The following is a 20,639-nucleotide window of genomic DNA, read 5'->3' on the forward strand; positions in this document are numbered from 1 at the left end:
TCCTGCGGGGCAGACAGTCCAATGTTATCCAAATCACAAGAGTGTCCACAGTTCTTCCCGCATCCTCCAATCATTTGTGGAAGCTTTGGGGTAGTTTGAAGACTGCCAGCAACTTCCAATTTTTCGACACACCAGAGCAACGCTTACTCCAATCAGCAGATGTCCTGTTGTCATAATTCCGAATAGGTAGACATCTTCACGTCCTCGACAGAAAAGGGTCGCCAGGCACGCGGCACTCCTTCTTCTCCCAAGAGTCCGTCGTGTGTCCAGCAACAACCGCTCCGTCACGACAAGCAGGTTCCCCCAAACCCAAGATCTCGTCAATTTCGTTGAGGCCAGTTAAATAGTTCCAAAGTTTAGATTTGGAGAGCAGTGCAAAAAGAGGCAACAAGAAAGTTAAGACAAGACAAGACAAAGAAGCAAGCAGGAGAGATAAGGGAGAGGGAAGGGGAGCGTCCACCCTCGATGAGTGCCGGAGAGAAAAGCAGTAAAATAACCTGACAATTTAGCAGAAAGCAGATAGCTCCATATTTGAATTAAACACTAAACTGTTAGCTTGGTAGTTTTTTTCCCATCTTAGTTAATAGTTACCTGGTAGGCTGTCCGAAGATGTTGAGGGCTCTTCCCCTTTAGGCTTTGCAGAACCTTCATTGGTGTTTAGTTTGAATGGAGGTGGAAGAGGAGGCATAGATGATGGTGCTGGCAGAACCGGAACCCAGTAGTTTGAGCCTGTCGCAAACAGCATCTGATTGAGCTCCTTCCTGTAGCCAGGACACTGTCTGCACATCACCAGAGGCTGACTAGGGAAAAACCAGCAAAAACATAAAAACATTTTAATAATCGTTCTCCACAGTGTATGAGAAGCAGTGGCTGTTCTAGGTTGGAGTGGTTTTGTCCATTTTTAACCCATAAATATGAATCCCCCCGGCCCCCCATCCCTGTGGTGCACCCTAGACGATACTATCCTTAGCCCACGTGGCCCATAGCTAAAACCGCCACTGATGAAAAGTAATATTTACAACCATTACATTTACCGTAATTTCCAGACTATAAGCCGCTACTTTTTCCCCTCGTTCTGGTCCCTGCGGCTTATACAACGGTGCGGCTTATATACGGCCTGTTCTTCTCCGACACCGACGAAGAGGATTTCGGTGGTTTTAGTACGCAGGAGGAAGACGATGACACAATGATTAAAGACTGACTTTTCATATACCGGTAGGCTGCTTATTTTGATAACGTGCAGGCGAGCACTTTGTACCGTTGTATTATTTGTACTCTGCATGAATATTGTTCGCCATGTCAAAGATGTGAAAGTTTGATTGAATGATTGAAAGATTTATTGTTAATAAATGGGACGCTTTGCGTTCCCAAACAGTCATCTCTGTCCCGACAATCCCCTCCGTGGTAGCAGGAACCCCTATATACTACGGTAATTACACATCAAAACCCTGCGGCTTATAGTCGGGTGCGGCTTATATATGGAGCAATCTGTATTTTCCCCTAAATTTAGCTGGTGCGGCTTATAGTCTGGAAATTACGGTAGTTCTAAATACATCTGTCAAGCTGTAACTTCTGTTACTTTATTTATTTGCCCAAAGTCGTAATGTCTTCAAATGTACACTTGAGTTGTTTTTATTGTGATTTTATCAGTTAGAATATATTATGAATAGGTACAATTTAGTATCTGGAAACCAGGTCCATAAGCAAATATGAACAACAATACTGAGAAGAAAGTCCAGTTAACACTAGAATGACACACTGTATTTGTGTCTCCCCATGCTGGTGTTTGTAAGGGTTCTTCCGATACCATATTTTGATACTTTTCAGAATAAAGGGGACCACAAAAAATGTCATTTCAGGCTTAATTTTAACAAATAAATCTTATGATACATTAGACATATGGTTCTTATTGCACTCAAAGAACACTTTTAGAAGATTAAAATAAAAATAAAAAGGCTTTAAAACGCATTGGGCTTTTCTTATTACACTCATAGAACAATTTACAATTGTATATATTACATATAGTCCAGGATTAGGTTAGAATAGGAATAAGTATTAGTGAAGTGAATTATATTCATACAGTGCTTTTCTCTAGTTACTCAAAGCACTTTTACATAGTAAAACCCATAATCTAAGTTACATTTAAACCAGTGTGGGTGGCACTGGGAGCAAGTGGGTAAAGTATCTTGCCCAAGAACACAACGGCAGTGACTAGGATGACGAAAGCGGGGATCGAACCTGGGGGATCAAACACTCTTGGTCTGTGCTTTAAGACAAATACAATTATTAGTAAATACTAAAAACAATTAAAGATGTCCGATAATGGCTTTTTTGCCGATATCCGATATTTCGATATTGTCCAACTCTTAATTACCGATTCCGATATCAACCGATACGATATATACAGTCGTGGAATTGACACATTATTATGCCTAATTTTGTTGTGATGCCTCGCTGGATGCATTAAACAATGTAACAAGGTTTTCCAAAAATAAATCAACACAAGTTATAGAAAAAAATGCCAACATGGCACTGCTATATTTACTATTGAAGTCACAAAGTGCATTATTTTTTTAACATGCCTCAAAACAGCAGCTTGGAATTTGGGAAATGCTCTCCCTGAGAGAGCATGAGGAGGTTGAGGTGGGCGGGGTAAGGGGTAGCGGGGGTGTATATTGTAGCGTCCCGGAAGAGTTAGTGCTGCAAGGGGTTCTGGATATTTGTTCTGTTATGTTTCTGTTGTGTTACGGTGCGGATGTTCTCCCGAAATGTGTTTGTCATTCTTGTTTGGTGTGGGTTCTCAGTGTGGCGCATATTTGTAACAGTGTCAAAGTTGTTTATACGGCTACCCTCAGTGTGACCTGTATGGCTGTTGACCAAGTATGCCTTCCATTCACTTTTGTGTGTGTAAAAGCCGCATATATTATGTGACTGGGCCGGCACGCAGTTTGTATGGAGAAAAGCGGACGTGACGACAGGTTGTAGAGGATGCTAAGACAGTGCCTTCAAGGCACGCCCACAATATTGTTGTCCGGGTGGAAATCAGGAGAAATTCGGGAGAATCATTGCCCCGGGAGATTTTCGGGAAGGGCACTGAAATTCGTGAGTCTCCCGGGAAAATCGGGAGGGTTGGCAAGTATGCCCTACGTCCATGTTTTACCGGATATGTACCGCTCTGTACAGCGGCGTTTTAAAAAGTTATTAATTTTACTTTTTGAAACAGATACCTATAATTTCCGATATTACATTTTAAAGCATTTATCGGCCGATAATATCGGCAGTCCGATATTATCGGACATCTCTAGCAGTATGGTATTGTTTTTAATTCATTCATACTGCTGTACTTTATTAGTACCGGTATACCATACAACCCTACTGGTTACCTAATTTTCATGGAGAATAATTCATAATATTCATTCATTTAAATTAAGAGATCATTTGCAATTAGAGATGTCCGATAATATCGGCCTGCCGATATTATCGGCCGATAAATGCGTTAAAATGTAATATCGGAAATTATCGGTATCGTTTTTTTTTTATTATCGGTATCGTTTTTTTTTTTTTTTTTTACACTCATTCACACAAAAGGGTTGTTTCTTTCTGTTATTAATATTCTGGTTCCTACATTATATATCAATATATATCAATATAGTCTGCAAGGGATACAGTCCGTAAGCACACATGATTGTGCGTGCTGCTGGTCCACTAATAGTACTAACCTTTAACAGTTAATTTTTTACTAATTTTCATTAATTACTAGTTTCAATGTAACTGTTTTTATATTGTTTTACTTTCTTTTTTATTCAAGAAAATGTTTTTAATTTATTTATCTTATTTTATTTTATTAATTTTTTTTTTTTAAAGTACCTTATCTTCACCATACCTGGTTGTCCAAATTAGGCATAATAATGTGTTAATTCCACGACTGCATATATCGGTTGATATCGGTATCGGTAATTAAAGAGTTGGACAATATCGGAATATCGGATATCGGCAAAAAGCCATTATCGGACATCCCTATTTGCAATTAAAAAAACTTTTCTAAAATACCCATTAAACCTTTTACCTAATGTCCGAGTTGTCGCTGTCATTGTCAGAGAGCTCAAAAAGGTAATCTGAACTGCCCTCCTCATCAGAAAAACAACGCTCAACTTTTGGTTGCAACATGTCCTGAGTGATCTTGTTGCGGCTGTCCATGCTCTTCAGGTCCTCGTCACTGCGACACTTCTCTATTAAAAAAGACACACACACTCTTTATTCATATTTCATGACACAATTATAAAATACCTACTCACATTAATGTAGACACCTCTTTGGATGAGGACGATAACACAACTAAAAAGTGTATTTCCACTAACCCGGGTGCTGGATGAGGTAGGCCTCCACCAGGTTGTTAAGGATGTGGTTCTTGCGGATCCTATCCACGGGGCAGCGGCACGTAGGACAAAGAGAAGAGCGCTCCATCCACCCCGAGTAGCAGGCAGCACAGAATGTGTGCATGCAGGGTTGCAAGCTAACAGACGGAGGGAAGTATGAATCATAAATACTACTAAGTGGTTTTTAAGCGTGCAAAATCAACCTTGGTTTGTTTAGGGTCCCACCTGACACAGTCATGCAGGAGGTCCTGGCAAATAATACAAGTGAGAGATTCCTCCATCTTGTCTCTCTTTGCATCCTCCACAACCGCTGTGCTTGAGGCGTGTGATACAGCGTCTTTGTCTGGGAATACAAGCGACGATACTAGAACCTTATGTGGGCCATGCAGTTTTGTAAAACGTAAGAATGGTCACTTGCTTCCAGTACTTATTATCTTTTAACATACATAGGTGTATGTGGTCAGGTCTGAAGTGTGTTTGGGGAAACATATGGAAGTGCAAGGTAGATGGATTTAACACAAATGTGATCAATGAATAAACACACCAGTTTTCCTTCTCTTGCATTCCGGCTCCACATTGTCGAGCGCTTTCTCTCGTGTTAGGGCCTCGTCTCTGATTTGGCCTGTTGGGGCAGCAAAATTGGCAATTTAAAACTTGTGCTGTAGTCACTTAAAAAACAGCATTTAATAAGAAATGAATGCAATTAAAATGATTTTAGTAAATAAACACAGTGCAGTAAAGAACCTCTTATAGATGTCTTCCCTTTTTAGCCAAGTAAACCCTCACCAGCCAAAGTCATTGTTTGGGGAATTTTTTAAAAAATGTATTACTTAGGGGTGTAACGGTACACAAAAATTTCGGTTCGGTACATACCTCGGTTTAGAGGTCACGGTTCGGTTCATTTTAGGTACAGTGAAAAAAAAACAAAATATAAATTTTTTGGTTATTTATTTACCAAATTTGTAAACAATGGCTTTATCCTTTTAACATTGGGAACACTATAATAATTCTGCCCACGTTAATCAACATTAAACTGCCTCAAGTTGTTGCTCAGATTAAATAAAATGACAAAACTTTTCTTCTACCTATAAAAAGTGCAACATTAAACAGTTTCAAGTCAACTCATCTTGCTTAATTTATTACAGCATTTGGGAAGCCTGCACGTTGATTTTTTATGTAAATGCTATATTTTTATCAACATGTGATAGCAGGGACCCTGGTTTCAAAACTAGGCTGCTACATTACTAATGATTAATGTAACTATAGCTGAAAAAATGGTACAATAGCAATAGGAGAGACTATTCATCCCTGAACACCATGGAGTTCATGTAGGCTTAATGATGCACTTACATTATTATATCAACTATCAGAGACAGAAACTCTTCATTTAACATAATGTCCTTTTTTGCTGCTTCAACACAGCTCAATCAACACAGAAAAAGGTCAAGTGAAATAACAGACAGACAGCTTTGCTGTCCGTAACACACACACACACACACACACCGCAAAATGAGCTAACGTTACGCTAAAAGCGAGTAAGCCTTCACCTCAAGCCAGGACTGAGCTGCCTTTTATATTTCTAGAAGGTCAACGGACTCATAGTGATGTTACTAGTAGTTGACTGGGAGGTGTTTATTATAATTTGGGGAGAGTCCGCTGCCTGATGCTTACCTGCTAAACGCTAAGCACTCTGCGCATGCGCTCTAAATACGCACTGCTGATTGCTGTGTAGAATACTGACAGAAACAGAGGCAGAAGGAAGCGGAGGCGGCTACTTAATATGTTCGTGTGGAAACTCGTTCGGTACACCTCCGAACCGAACCGAAACCCCCGTACCGAAACGGTGCAATACAAATGCACGTACCGTTACTCCCCTAGTATTACTGTTTACCTCTAAAGGCTTAGTGGCCACATGCGTGGACAGCACCTTTTAGCTCTTATTTCCAAAATTGTGTACACTACTGAATTGGGGTCTTATGGCCGCTTATGTGGACACTTATACTGTCATCTGGTGGTGTCACAAGAGTATAACATACAATGGAATTTGGGGAAAAAAGTGTAAAAATAAGAATTAGCATGTCACTAAACATGAAGTACACGTGTGTGTACTTATGGACTAAGTACATCATATCAAAAGATGATTCTTAGTTTTTATTCTAATTAGCAAAGAGAAATAAAAAAAGCATGTAAACAAACAGCTTGGGCCTTAAGAGGTTAAAACAGTACTCATTTGTACAGGTTGTGTTTGAAACATATGGAAACAAAAACACAAAACAACTTCAATTGTACACAATTAAATTTTGCAACAACATTGTGCACTTAATTTGTTTATCAGTTTAAATCCTGTTTTAGGATTATAATAAAAATGATTTCTTATTTACAAATACAACGTCATTTATGGATTTTATTAGGGCCTAAGCACACTATTAAATCTGCAACGTTCTTTATTATTATTATTATCATCATCAGTTTACTCACATTTATACAGGGTTTAAGATACAAGAAAAGTAAAAATATTTGCAGGTGCATCAGGTCCAATGATAGATTTTATATTCATAAGAGAGAGCTATCATGTACAGTGGAACCTCGATTCACAAATGCCTCTATTTGTGTTATTTTCGGTCTACGAATGTTTACATCAAGCCAAATATGTCTCTGTGTGCGACCAATGTCTCGATGTATGGTCGCTTCGTTAATTTTGTCCTTTATTTATTCATTTTATTATGATTAATCAATCAATCAATGTTTACTTATATAGCCCTAAATCACGAGTGTCTCAAAGGGCTGCACAAGCCACAACGTAATATTGTGAGAGTCCAGTCCATAGTAGATCTAACATAAATCTATGATTACTTTACGCACCGTCGAACCGGAATCGGGACGTTAAAAGTTTGATTCCGATTGGCTGTTCCGCTATGTCTTTTTTTATGCTTTGCAGCAGCACTTGAGTGAATATGACAGCGCACATGTCAGTGTTTCCCATAAACTGCCAAGATACCTGTGGCGGTGGGGACGTGGCTATGAGCGTGGCCACCATGACACCATCGAGTAATTTGCATAATTTACTACAATGATATGATTTTCTCTAAAAAGGCTCAAAAAATGTATACTTACTAATTAATAATAACAGTTTTGTTTTAAACGTCCATCCATCCATCCATTTTACAATTTAATTACAACACTTTATGTACATATTTATATACAGATTTGAACAATAAGTTATTCACTGAAATATATTTATTAATTGTGGTTCTTACAAAAAGTATATCTAAAACATAAAAGCTAAAATGTCTCTTAAAGCTCTGCCCCTTTAATTAGTGCATACTAAATAATTTAACTTTAGCCTACTACTACAACCATATTATTTACCAGCAACATAAAGTGAAACAGAGGCAGAGGTGTCCTGCCACAGTCAGTAACAAATAAACAGAAAACAGTAGTGGTCAAATACAAATAAGGCAACAAGAGAAGTATCCTACACTTCTCTTTTGTAAAGTAAATCTGAACAGCCTATATGGGCATCTACATCAACTATATGATTTGCCTGAGAAGCTGGACAGGACAAAAATAAATAAAAATAATAATAAAACAAATTATTTTATTTTTTTTTAAATTTGTGGCAGACAATTATTTCGTGGCGGGCCGCCACAAATAAATGAATGTGTGGGAAACACTGCGTGTGTTATAAATACGACGATCAGTTGGATAAAAATAAGTAAAGATAGCAGTAGCATTAGTCCAAAATTTTAACGGTCCGCTTGGACTGACTTAATTAGGCACCGGTACCTAAAAGTACTCAGTATAACTCCCTACTGAGGAGTGTCTTCAGGTATGCCACTTAATGAGACTTAATGAAATAAGGCTACATTTCTTGAATAAAAATGTGAAATGAATATTATAATGTATTACTAGTATATCTTGCAAATGGACACTTTTCTGCATTAACTCAGATAACCTCACAGAACATGAATTTACTTTTTAACGATTCCTACTCTTTAAGTAGTGAAGTGAAGTGAATTACATTTATATAGCGCTTTTTCTCAAGTGACTCAAAGCGCTTTACATTGTGAAACCCAATATCTAAGTTACATTTAAACCAGTGTGGGTGGCACTGGGAGCAGGTGGGTAAAGTGTCTTGCCCAAGGACACAACGGCAGTGACTAGGATGGCGGAAGCGGGGATCGAACCTGCAACCCTCAAGTTGCTGGCACGGCCGCTCTACCAACCGAGCTATACCGTCCCAAGTAATTCTACAACAGAACCCACCTGAGTTTGGTGTGAAAGGTTGTTGAATACAGATATGTGAAGTCGAGGTGGACGGCTGAGGTTCTTCCTGAGTGAGATCCAGAGGGGCCTTTGAGAGCATGACAGGCTCCACAGAAAGCATCATCTCGGAGGAGGCGACAGGAACAGGACTGTGGGCTGGCATGTCTGAATCAAAGTAGATGGTTACTTCCAGCTGTGCATTGAGACTGCAACATCTTACACCAGGACTCTAAGTGCATACCCAAGCTATCCTGTGAAATCTCCTGCTCTGTTTGGATTGAGTGGTAAACATAGGCAATATCTGAAAGAATAAGCAAAAAAAATGAACATAAGATACTCAAGAAGAATAATCAAGTACTAAAAAAAACGTGTGCATGAATGCATAACACTTACTTTGTTCGGGCTCATTTTTCCTGTATACAAAGTAGATCACGTCGCCATTTTGAAGCAAGTGAGTTTGTTTCTTGACCAGTTTAGCCATGTTGATCACTGTGCCATTGGTGCTAAATGCAAGACAACAAACATTTGGACATATTATTGAACAAGATAAATTGGCAAAAAGTTAGCGCTATAATGGTATCAAAATCTCACGGTATGATATTATTGTGGTATACATTCTCTTCCCAAAAAAGACTTAAAAAGTTATAGTGTGTAAAATGAGGTGGCAGCAATGTTTAGGATAAACACACTTACTGTAAAGGAACACAAATATAATACTAAAATGTTCTACACATATTCATTACTACAAACAGGTATTTTTAGTGCAAATAATTGTGCAGGGACATCCACTGTTTCAAGCAAATATGAAAAAAACCCTACAGTTGCTTGTCTTTAAAGTGACAATGTAAACATCCAGTGTAAAACAGTAACGTGCACTTTAGTGTCAACGTTTACTTTCTGAAAAGCAGTGTCCTCCGCAGGCGACATGCTTATATCAGTCTGGAAAATGCTGTTTCTCATAAAAGTTAACTAACAATTAGGGATGTCCGATAATGGGTTTTTGCCGATATCCGATATTCCGATATTGTCCAACTCTTTAATTACCGATACCGATATCAACCGATACCGATATCAACCGATATATGCAGTCGTGGAATTAACACATTATTATGCCTAATTTGGACAACCAGGTATGGTGAAGATAAGGTACTTTTAAAAAAATTAATAAAATAAAATAAGATAAATACATTAAAAACATTTTCTTGAATAAAAAAGAAAGTAAAGCAATATAAAAACAGTTACATTGAAACTAGTAATTAATGAAAATTAGTAAAATTAACTGTTAAAGGTTAGTACTATTAGTGGACCAGCAGCTCGCACAATTATGTGTGCTTACGGACTGTATCCCTTGCAGACTGTATTGATATATATTGATATATAATGTAGGAACCAGAATATTAATAACAGAAAGAAACAACCCTTTTGTGTGAATGAGTGTGAATGGGGGAGGGAGGTTTTTTGAGTTGGTGCACTAATTGTAAGTGTATCTTGTGTTTTTTATGTTGATTTAATTAAAAAAAACAAAAAAACAAAAAACGATACCGATAAAAAAAACAAACCGATACTGATAATTTACGATATTACATTTTATCAGCCGGTAATATCGGACATCTCTACTAACAATTTAACTTTTAATAATGTAAATACCTCACACACTGATGTTTAGCTTCCCTGGCTTCAAATATCTTTTCTAGGTGACAATTTATGAGGAGGCGACTTGTCCAGGGTGTATCGTGCCTTCCGCTCGATTGCAACTGGATATGTATAGTATCCATATGCATGTGCATATGGAAACTACACAACACGTTTTTGTTTGATAGTGTCACGCGTCACTGCATTATTGTGAAGACTTTGACATCGCAATACCGTTACATCCATCCCTACAAAAAGTACAGCACACTATTCCTCTGTTTCAAGTACACACTCAACAAGAATTAGATACTGTAGGCTTAGATTGTATCTTAATGAAAGGTATTTTGAATATTTTGTCTTAGCTTAACTCGCTGGAGTCCACGACTTTATACTTGAATATAGAAAATGTAAAACAAGACATAATAAGCAATAATATTCAGCATGATTTTGTAATATTTATTTCTAATTTTTATGTGCTTTCGGTGCAGGACAAAAGAAAAGGCACTCGCTTTCAAACCGAAAGTACAGCAGGCATTGAAACATGACCAGAGCTTCCTATTGGTGGAAAAAAAACACGCCATCAATGAATTCTTAAAAGCTTTGATTTTCTACTCTTGTATTTGCAATATTCTGTGTTACCAGAACCACTAGCTACCTTGTGTTTTATAGTGTATATACTCTAAGTTTATTGTATTCTATTTATAACTGTGTATAGTACATAGGCCTATTAGAGTATTTACACTAGTAAAAACAATAGTTTGTTGTCTTCTTAACTGTTGGATTGTGTATTATCTGTGAGGTGGCGACATGTCCAGGGTCTACATTGCCTTCTGCCTGAGTGCAACTGGGATAGGCCCTAGCTCCAGCTACCTAAAAACCCAAGAGGGCTAAGCGGTAGAAAACGGATGTCCTCCTTTTTCCTCTTCCTGCTACCAACTAATAAAGTTTTCTCATTCTGACTCAAAGCATTATAGTTTGGTAACTGTTGTGAGGGGAGAGGGTAAGCCAACACTGCCATCAAGTGGCTATGTGATGTAAAACACACATCATTGCCCACACGGGCCTGTCTGAATGTGTCATGGTGTTGTTATAGTTACATTTCTTTATAAAATAAAATAACATTTTCCAAATGTGACGCATTATTTGTTGTGTACATAGTTAGCAAATAGTAAAAAAAAAGCTGCCAGAAATAATTAACTAATTAAAAAGAGCTTCCCAATCACAACTACTTTGCTCAAGAAGCACTGCAACAACAAATGTGTACACAATCTAAAAGGGCTTTTAGCTGCAGTTGCAATTCTGTCACCTGCCATACAGCATCCTGCATTTCACAGCTTTGTGTTCCTGGCTTAAATGTTTGAGGGAATAAGGGTCTTCCAAAAATAATGAGCTAAAAAACACTCTTGTTAAATAAATTATTTTCAAGTTGCTGCTGATGTTTAAAATGTCTTATTTTATATTTTGTTCTTTTGTGGTTATGTTTTGTTAAGCTGATGATTTTGAGCAAAGCCAAAGGGTTGTTTTAAAGAAGACTGAAGACTGTACTTTACTATTCTTATATTGATTTCAAAGCTTTTTAATATTTTTATGTGCTTCCATTAGGGCTGGGCGGTATATCGATATATGCGATATATCCCGGGTTTGTCTCTGTGCGATATAGAAAATGACTACATCGTGATATTGGAGTATGCGTTCTCACGCAGTTGCTTTTAGCTGCGGGCATTACACTACAGGCTTTTCTCACTCTTTCTTGTCTCTCCTTCTCACGGAGACATAAAACAAGCGCACCTTCTTACATACGTCACATACGTATACGCCCTCGCGGAGCAGAGAGGTAGCGGCATGGGTAACGTTAGCTGTGGTGCGAGTGGTAATACGAGAGAGAGAAGGTGCGAATCTGGTAACAAATGAAGGAAGAACTAATTCCCAAGAAAAACAGCAGGGGGTCCATCGTCTGGCGGGGGTTTGGCGTCAAGCGGGAAGATGTCGAACAGACAACCGTAATTTGTCAAGTGTGGGGCAAAAGCGTTGCTACAAAAAGTAGCATTACTGCTAATTTGTAGCATCATTTGAAAAGTCACCCGCTAGAGAATGAAGAGTACTTACTCCGCATGTCAACATCTCAGATCAACACCGTATGAAATAAATAGTCAACAACAGAAGGAGATAACGTCCGCAGGAACCTACCACATAGCGAAGGACATACACTATTTGATTTCCTATTATGCAGCTCATTTTTATTTGACACTTATTGAAATATCTTGTGTGACATCATGCACAAAAGTGCACTTTATTTGTTTTAAACTATCTGTAGTGGCGTTCTGCACAAAAAGTGCACTTTAATTTAGTGTTGTTTTGATATGTCATCTTAGTAACATCAGTGTTTCCCACACATTCATTTATTTGTGGCGGCCCGCCACGAAAGAATTAAGGCCGCCACAAAAATGTTTTATTTTTTATTGTGTCCTGTCAAGCTTCTCAGGCAAATCATATAGTTGATGTAGATGCCCATATCGGCCGTTCAGATTTACTTTACAAAAGAGAAGTGTAGGATCAAGATTTTTGGAGCTCTTTGTTCAGTGGATCAGATGTTTGATGAAGCTTTGTGTCTATCTACCACCACTACTGTTTTCTGTTTATTTGTTACTGACTGTGGCAGGACACCTCTGCCTCTGTTTCACTTTATGTTGCTGGTAAATAATATGGTTGTAGTAGTAGGCTAAAGTTAAATTATTTAGTATGCACTAATTAAAGGGGCAGAGCTTTAAGAGACATTTTAGCTTTTATATTTTTATAAGATATATTTTTTGTAAGAACCACTAATAAATATATTTCAGTGAATAACTTATTGTTCAAATCTGTATATAAATATGTACATAAAGTGTTGTAATTATATTGTAAAATGGATGGATGGATGGACGTTTAAAACAAAACTGTTATTATTAATTAGTAAGTATAATTTTTTTTTAGCCTTTTTAGAGAAAATCATATCATTGTAGTAAATTATGCAAATTACTCTATGATGTCATGGTGACCACGCCCATAGCCACGCCCCCACCGCCACAGGTATCTTGGCAGTTTATGGGAAACACTGGACATCATGCACAAAAGTGCACTAATAGCTTGTTTTAAAATGTCTCTGACAATCTTGCACTTTCTGTTTTGGAAATGACATGAATGTTTGTGCCACTGCTTAATAACTGTTTAATAAATACACTTTTGCTAAATTGACTTAGTTGTGATTTCCCTCTCTGCATGAGAGTTTAAAATGAGCATATATTAATGTAGTATGAAGAATAATGTTTTAATGTAGACACATAGAATCATCATACTGCTGTGATTATATGCATCAAGTGTTCAATCAAGGCTAAGGCAAAATATGGCGATATATATCGTGTATCGTGACATGGCCTAAAAATATCGAGATATTAAAAAAAGGCCGGATCGCCCAGCTTTAGCTTCCATCTATCTATGCAAGAAACTTGAACATTTCCAGAAAATTGCTCATGTTAAGTATTTGTTTCAATAAAAATTAAAAAAACTTGATACGTATATTTGGGTTTGATTTTGTCTTAATTCACTTTCTGGAAAAGATATTGCAATGTGTATCGTATATTGATATTCAGCCCAAATATATCAGGATATGAATTTTGGTCCATATCATACCTCATATCTTCAAGCAACACTTCACCAGAGTTTTCATCTTGCACAATCTTGCAGTGCTCCCCTGAGACCAGTTTGTTAGCAGGAAACGCCAGATCACACCCTGCCATGATAGAAACAAAAACCAAAACTAAATGGAATACACCGCAGATGACGTTAAATGCCTACTGAAAGCCACTACTACCGACCACGCAGTCTGATAGTTTATATATCAATGATGAAATCTTAACATTGCAACACATGCCAATACGGCCGGGTTAACTTATAAAGTGACATTTAAAATTACCCGGGAAATATCCGACTGAAACGTCGCGGTATGATGACGTATGCGCGTGACGAAGTCAGTTTAACGGAAGTTAATGTACCCCGTAGAATCCTATACAAAAAGCTCTGTTTTCATTTCATAATTCCACAGTATTCTGGACATCTTTTGCAATTTGTTTAATGAACAATGAAGGCTGCAAAGAAGACAGTTGTAGGTGGGATCGGTGTATTAGCAGCGGACTACAGCAACACAACCAGGAGGACTTTGTTGGAGAGCAGACGCGCTAGCCGCCGACCTCACCTTGACTTCCTACGTCTCCGGGCCGCCAAACGCATCGGGTGAAGTCCTTCGTCCTTCCGCCGATCGCTGGAACGCAGGTGAGCACGGGTGTTGATGAGCAGATGAGGGCTGGCTGGCGTAGGTGGAGAGCTAATGTTTTTAGCATAGCTCTGTGCGGTCCGGTTGCTAAGTTAGCTTCAATGGCGTCGTTAGCACAGCATTGTTAACCTTCGCCAGCCTGGAAAGCATTAACCGTGTATTTACATGTCCACGGTTTAATAGTATTGTTGATTTTCTATCCATCCTTCCAGTCAGGGGTTTATTTTTTTTGTTTCTATATGCAGTTAAAGCACGATGCTATCACGTTAGCTCGTAGCTAAAGCATTTCGCCAATGTACTGTCGTGGAGATAAAAGGCACTGAATGTCCATTTCGCGTTCTTGACTCTCATTTTCAAGAGGATATAGTATCCGAGGTGGTTTAAAATACAAATCCGTGATCCACAATAGAAAAAGGAGAAAGTGTGGAATCCAATGAGCCAGCTTGTACCTAAGTTACGGTCAGAGCGAAAAAAAACATGTATTTCACTGCATTCTAGTCCGTCACCCTAACGTTCCTCGTCCACGAATCTTTCATCCTCGCTCAAATTAATGGGGTAATCGTCCGAATCGCTCTAGCTGCGTTGAAAACAATAGGAAAATATGAGGGAGTGAACAACTGACAACGTCACGCTACTTCCGGTAGGGGCAAGGTTTTTTTTTTATCAGAGACCAAAAGTTGCGAACTTTATCGACGTTGTTTATACTAAATCCTTTCAGCAAAAATATGGCAATATCGCAAAATGATCAAGTATGACACATAAAATGGATCTGCTATTCCCGTTTAAATTAAAAAAAATTCATTTCAGTAGGCCTTTAACCCTTCCTTCTTTCACTGTCGCTATTTCAAAGCTACACAGGCTGAATTGAGTGATTTGCGGTGAAAACCTTTCAGTTCACAGAAATAGGTTCAACAAATAAGGCTAGACATTTTGCATTGCAAAAAAGTACGGACCCCCACAGGCCCTTAGACAACAAAGCAAGGAAATATAGGCTGATACAAAAAAATACCTACTTAAAATTCGGCACACATGTTCTCAATAGACGGCTTTTGTTATCATCACAAGAGGCTGTCTAAGTTTGCAGCACTAAAGGCTTTGTGTTTTGTAGGGGGGGAGGTTTTCGAGGCCCCAGACACTGACAGCAATGTCTGCATTACAGACGTTTGCAACTAACTATTTCAAAAGCAACACACGAGCAATGTTAAATGCAGTCATATTTGAAAACATATCTACTCTATCCATTCCTTCACATAAAAGAGAACCGTCTCTACCTTTTTTCCGGCCAACGGTGCATTCCTTGTTGAAAAGCAGCACTTCGGCTTCACCGCAATCCACTCTGACCAACTTCCCCCACGGTCGAGCCCTCGTGTGACCGTCCATCTCTCAGTGTTTGGAACTAAACATAGAAGTATTTGGGTCATTGTTAGTATTCATGAACACAGCTGACAGGATCAGAACGCTATACAGTAACCAGCAATGATTGGGAATGTACAATAAATAAAAGGAACCATTTCCCTTGTGGATCATTAAAGTTTGTCTAAGTCTAAATACATAGTTTCATTAATTTTACACAGTGTTTATTATCTTTTTAAATAATACTTCACGACTTTGTAGTTGCAAAGAGAGCTTGGTTCGTCAAATGTTTTGTCTTTGCTAAGAATACTCAAATCATTAACAATAAAACTTAGTGAATAACAGAAATATAATGTCTATTTTCAGCTGGATCTACTCTATTTTATGCTGCAGCTGTTATATATACTGTAATATTGTACATGGTATTGTTATATATTGTATAAAAATATAATATAATATATGAGTATATATATCATATACTGTATATATAATATGTAAATATTACATATATGTTATATTTTATATTGCTACTACGGCACATTTGTAGTCTACTTTATACCTGCATTAACCTTTCCATCCTAAACACTTTCCATCCTTTGTAACTGAGCTACTGTGTGGAACAATTTCCCTTGTGGATCATTAAAGTTTGTCTAAGTCTAAATACATAGTTTCATAAATTTTACACAGTGTTTATTATCTTTTTAAATAATACTTCACGACTTTGTAGTTGCAAAGAGAGCTCGGTTCGTCAAATGTTTTGTCTTTGCTAAGAATACTCAAATCATTAACAATAAAACTTAGTGAATAACAGAAATATAATGTCTATTTTCTGCTGGATCTACTCTCTATTTTATGCTGCAGCTGTTTCATGTACTGTAATATTGTACATGGTATTGTTATATATTGTACACAAATATAATATAATATTAGGGCTGCAACTAACGATTAATTTGATAATTGATTAATCTGTCGATTATTACTTCGATTAATCGATTAATAATCGGATAAAATAGACAAACTAAATTTCTATCCTTTCCAATATTTTATTGAAAAAAACAGCATACTGGCACCATACTTATTTTGATTATTGTTTCTCAGCTGTTTGTACATGTTGCCGTTTATAAATAAAGGTTTATTTAAAAAAAATAAATAAATAAATTTAAAAAAAAAAAAAAAAAAAAAGCCTCTGCGCATGCGCATAGATCCAACGAATCGATGACTAAATTAATCGGCAACTATTTTTATAATCGATTTTAATCGATTAGTTGTTGCAGCCCTATATAATATATGAGTATATATCATATACTGTATATATAATATGTAAATATTACATATATGTTATATTTTATATTGCTACTACGGCACATTTTTTGTCTACTTTATACCTGCATTATCCTTTCCATTAGTAAAACTAAAATAATGCTATTTGGTAACAGTAGAAGAGAAAGTCAAACACAAATAGACGGAATAGAAATTGAAAGAGTAAATGAAACCAAATTTCTAGGTGTAATGATTGATGATACATTGAACTGGAAATCTCACGTAAAAAATATACAACATAAAGTAGCAAGAAACACGTCAATAATGAATAAAGCAAAACATGTTCTAGACCAAAAATCCCTTCATATTCTCTACTGCTCACTAGTGTTACCATATCTGAGTTATTGTGTAGAAATATGGGGAAATAACTACAAAAGTACACTTCATTCATTAACGGTGTTACATAAAAGATCAGTTAGAATAATACATAATGTTGGATATAGAGAACATACAAACCCTTTATTTATTGAATCAAAAATACTGAAATTCCACGACATAGTTAATTTGCAAACAGCTAAAATCATACACAAAGCAAACTATAACCTGCTACCCAAGAATATACAACAATTCTTCTCAAAAAAAGAGGAGAAATATAATCTTAGAGAAAAATTGAATTGAAAACATTTGCATTGATTGATGATTGAAACTTTTATTAGCAGATTGCACAGTACAGTACATATTCCGTACAATTGACCACTAAATGGTAACACACCAATAAGTTTTTCAACTGGTTTAAGTCGGGGTCCACGTTAATCAATTCATGGTACAAATATATACTATCATCATAATACAGTCATCAGACAAGTTAATCATCAGAGTATATACATTTAATTATTTACATTATTTACAATCCGGGGGGTGGGATGAGGAGGGTTTGGTTGATAACAGCCCAATTGCTTCATCAGAGAAATGGACATTGAAACAGTGTAGGTCTGACTTGGTAGGATATGTACAGCGAGGAGAGAACATACTGAGTTCAGATAGCATAAGAACAAGTATATACATTTGATTATTTACATTTGGTTATTTACAATCCGGGGAGGTGGGATGTGGAAGGGGGAGGGTGTTAGTCAAGGGTTGTAGTTGCCTGGAGGTGTTGTTTTAGTGAGGTTTTGAAGGAGGATAGAGATGCACTTTCGTTTACACCTGTTGGGAGTGCATTCCATATTGATGTGGCAAAGAAGGAGAATGAGTTAAGACCTTTGTTAGATCGGAATCTGGGTTAAACGTGGTTTGTGGAACTCCCCCTGGTGTTGTGGTTATGGCGGTCATTTATGTTAAGGAAGTAGTTTGACATGTACTTCGGTATCAGGGAGATGTAGCGGATTTTATAGACTAGGCTCAGTGCAAGTTGTTTTACTCTGTCCTCCACCCTGAGCCAGCCCACTTCTAAGTGGGTTGGAGTGTACGCACGTACAACACTTAAGACCCTCAGTATATCAGCATGTGGAATTAAATGATGGAATGGATTCAGCAAAGAAATCCAACAATGTACTAATATGATCCACTTCAAGAAACTCTTCAAACTTAAAGTGTTTACAAAGTACAAAGAAGAAGAACCATGATTAACATTCTGAATTTATTTCATCCATCCATTCATTTTTTCAAAATAATCTTACTCATCTCACCATATGAAATATAACTTACTTCACCGAGTATTGTTTATTTATTTTTTATTTTGATTACTTATGGAGTATATTGTGAATAAATTGAGAACAGGAAGTGAACATAAGTTTTAGCAACTGCTATGTAAAAGGAAAAGGGGTAGGATTAAATAAGCTCTGCTTCTTCCTGCTCCTTTTCGAACATGTTGAAAAGAGAAACTGGAAATTGTGATGCATCATGTTGTATGCTTGCATGTTCCAAATAAACGCAAACTTACACTTTCCATCCTTTGTAACTGAGCTACCTTGTGGAACAATTTCCCTTGTGGATCATTAAAGTTTGTCTAAGTCTAAAAGGTATGACAGTCACTTCTTTACGGACTTACTTATTAGAAGTTGCACATTGTTGTCCGACCTGGTGGACAAACAAACTATAGTATTCCCACTCATCAATTAGAAGTTTATAAGTGTTTATATATATATAATATATATATAATGTAAACAGTATGTGTCGCGACTAGCACAACTACGTCCACACTCAAGCTACCGCTAACGTTAGCAGCTATCTATTACGTACAACTGAGTCGGTAGTACACAGCATACGTCGTGTTTGAGTGATATGTATTTTTGAAAGTATGAACTTTACCGTGAAAACTGGCGAGTTTGTTGTCCCAGCACTTTTGTGGAGAGTCCTAGCTCACGGTCATGTTCCAACACGGAAGACGCGCGGCTTCCTGCCCAGCTCAGTGTTGACACTTGTTACTGTTATCAGCGGAGAGGTGCATCTTGGGATTTGTAGTCGTTTAAGTAGACCGGAAGTAAAGAAGCCGGATGTAAGTAAATAACGTCAACACTTTTCAGAACAAAATAATAGTTTTTACAATTTAGGCTCGCACAGCACCTATATGCCTCTGACTTAATACATGAATAATTTACTCTATCCATATGGTGTTTTTTTTTTTTTTAACAAAATAGGCTCTAATGTGGCTCACTTTATATATTTCGAAAAGATAGGAAGACAGGCATTTTAAGTTGAAAAGATTATTTTCCAATTCATAAGGTCACAATTCTTTTTGATACATTTCCCTTCGATGAATTACAAAATAATGTTCGAACGGGACACAAAGCAAATTGTACTATATTTATCATGTAATAATGAAGAATATATATATATATATATATATATATATATATATATATATATATATATATATATATATATATATATATATATATATATATATATATATATATATATATATATATATATATATATATATATATATATATATATATATATATATAGTAGATATGAAAATTAGATGGATGCAAATGTCAGCTCACAGTATTCATGCATGCATATTCACCACAGCTGCCCATTTTCTTGTTTTTAATTGGCCCTCGGCATATTCTACATGTAATTAAATGAATTATGATTAAGATATAAGATAAGCTAATTGCTTTTTCACCTATAACGTAATTGACATACATTGGATAAGTATATATATATATATATATATATATATATATATATATATATATATATATATATATATATATATATATATATATATATATATATATATATATATATATATATATATATATATATATATATGTATATATATATATATATATATATATGTATATATATATATTTTTTTATATATATGTATATATATGTATATATGTATATATATATATATATATATATATATATATATATATATATATATATATATATATATATATATATATATATATATATATATATATATATAT

General features: G+C 36.4%; 1 protein-coding gene across 1 annotated transcript in view; it reads right to left on the bottom strand.

Annotated features, from left to right (window-relative positions):
* Positions 1-19,636, bottom strand: part of chfr (checkpoint with forkhead and ring finger domains, E3 ubiquitin protein ligase) — a 33,903-nt gene extending 14,267 nt beyond the window's left edge. The window contains exons 1-11 of the mRNA XM_062051653.1: positions 19,504-19,636; positions 15,852-15,976; positions 13,941-14,040; positions 9,036-9,145; positions 8,884-8,943; positions 8,643-8,807; positions 4,921-4,998; positions 4,602-4,719; positions 4,359-4,513; positions 4,067-4,229; positions 592-800 (exon numbers count right to left, since the gene is read on the bottom strand). Of these exons, the coding sequence (XP_061907637.1) occupies positions 592-800; positions 4,067-4,229; positions 4,359-4,513; positions 4,602-4,719; positions 4,921-4,998; positions 8,643-8,807; positions 8,884-8,943; positions 9,036-9,145; positions 13,941-14,040; positions 15,852-15,960 (1,267 nt within the window). The 5' untranslated portion in view covers positions 15,961-15,976; positions 19,504-19,636. The remainder of the gene's footprint in view (positions 1-591; positions 801-4,066; positions 4,230-4,358; positions 4,514-4,601; positions 4,720-4,920; positions 4,999-8,642; positions 8,808-8,883; positions 8,944-9,035; positions 9,146-13,940; positions 14,041-15,851; positions 15,977-19,503) is intronic.
* Positions 19,637-20,639: the final 1,003 nt, after the last annotated feature.

This window comes from Entelurus aequoreus, linkage group LG06, assembly GCF_033978785.1.
Source record: "Entelurus aequoreus isolate RoL-2023_Sb linkage group LG06, RoL_Eaeq_v1.1, whole genome shotgun sequence".
NCBI lineage: Eukaryota > Metazoa > Chordata > Actinopteri > Syngnathiformes > Syngnathidae > Entelurus > Entelurus aequoreus.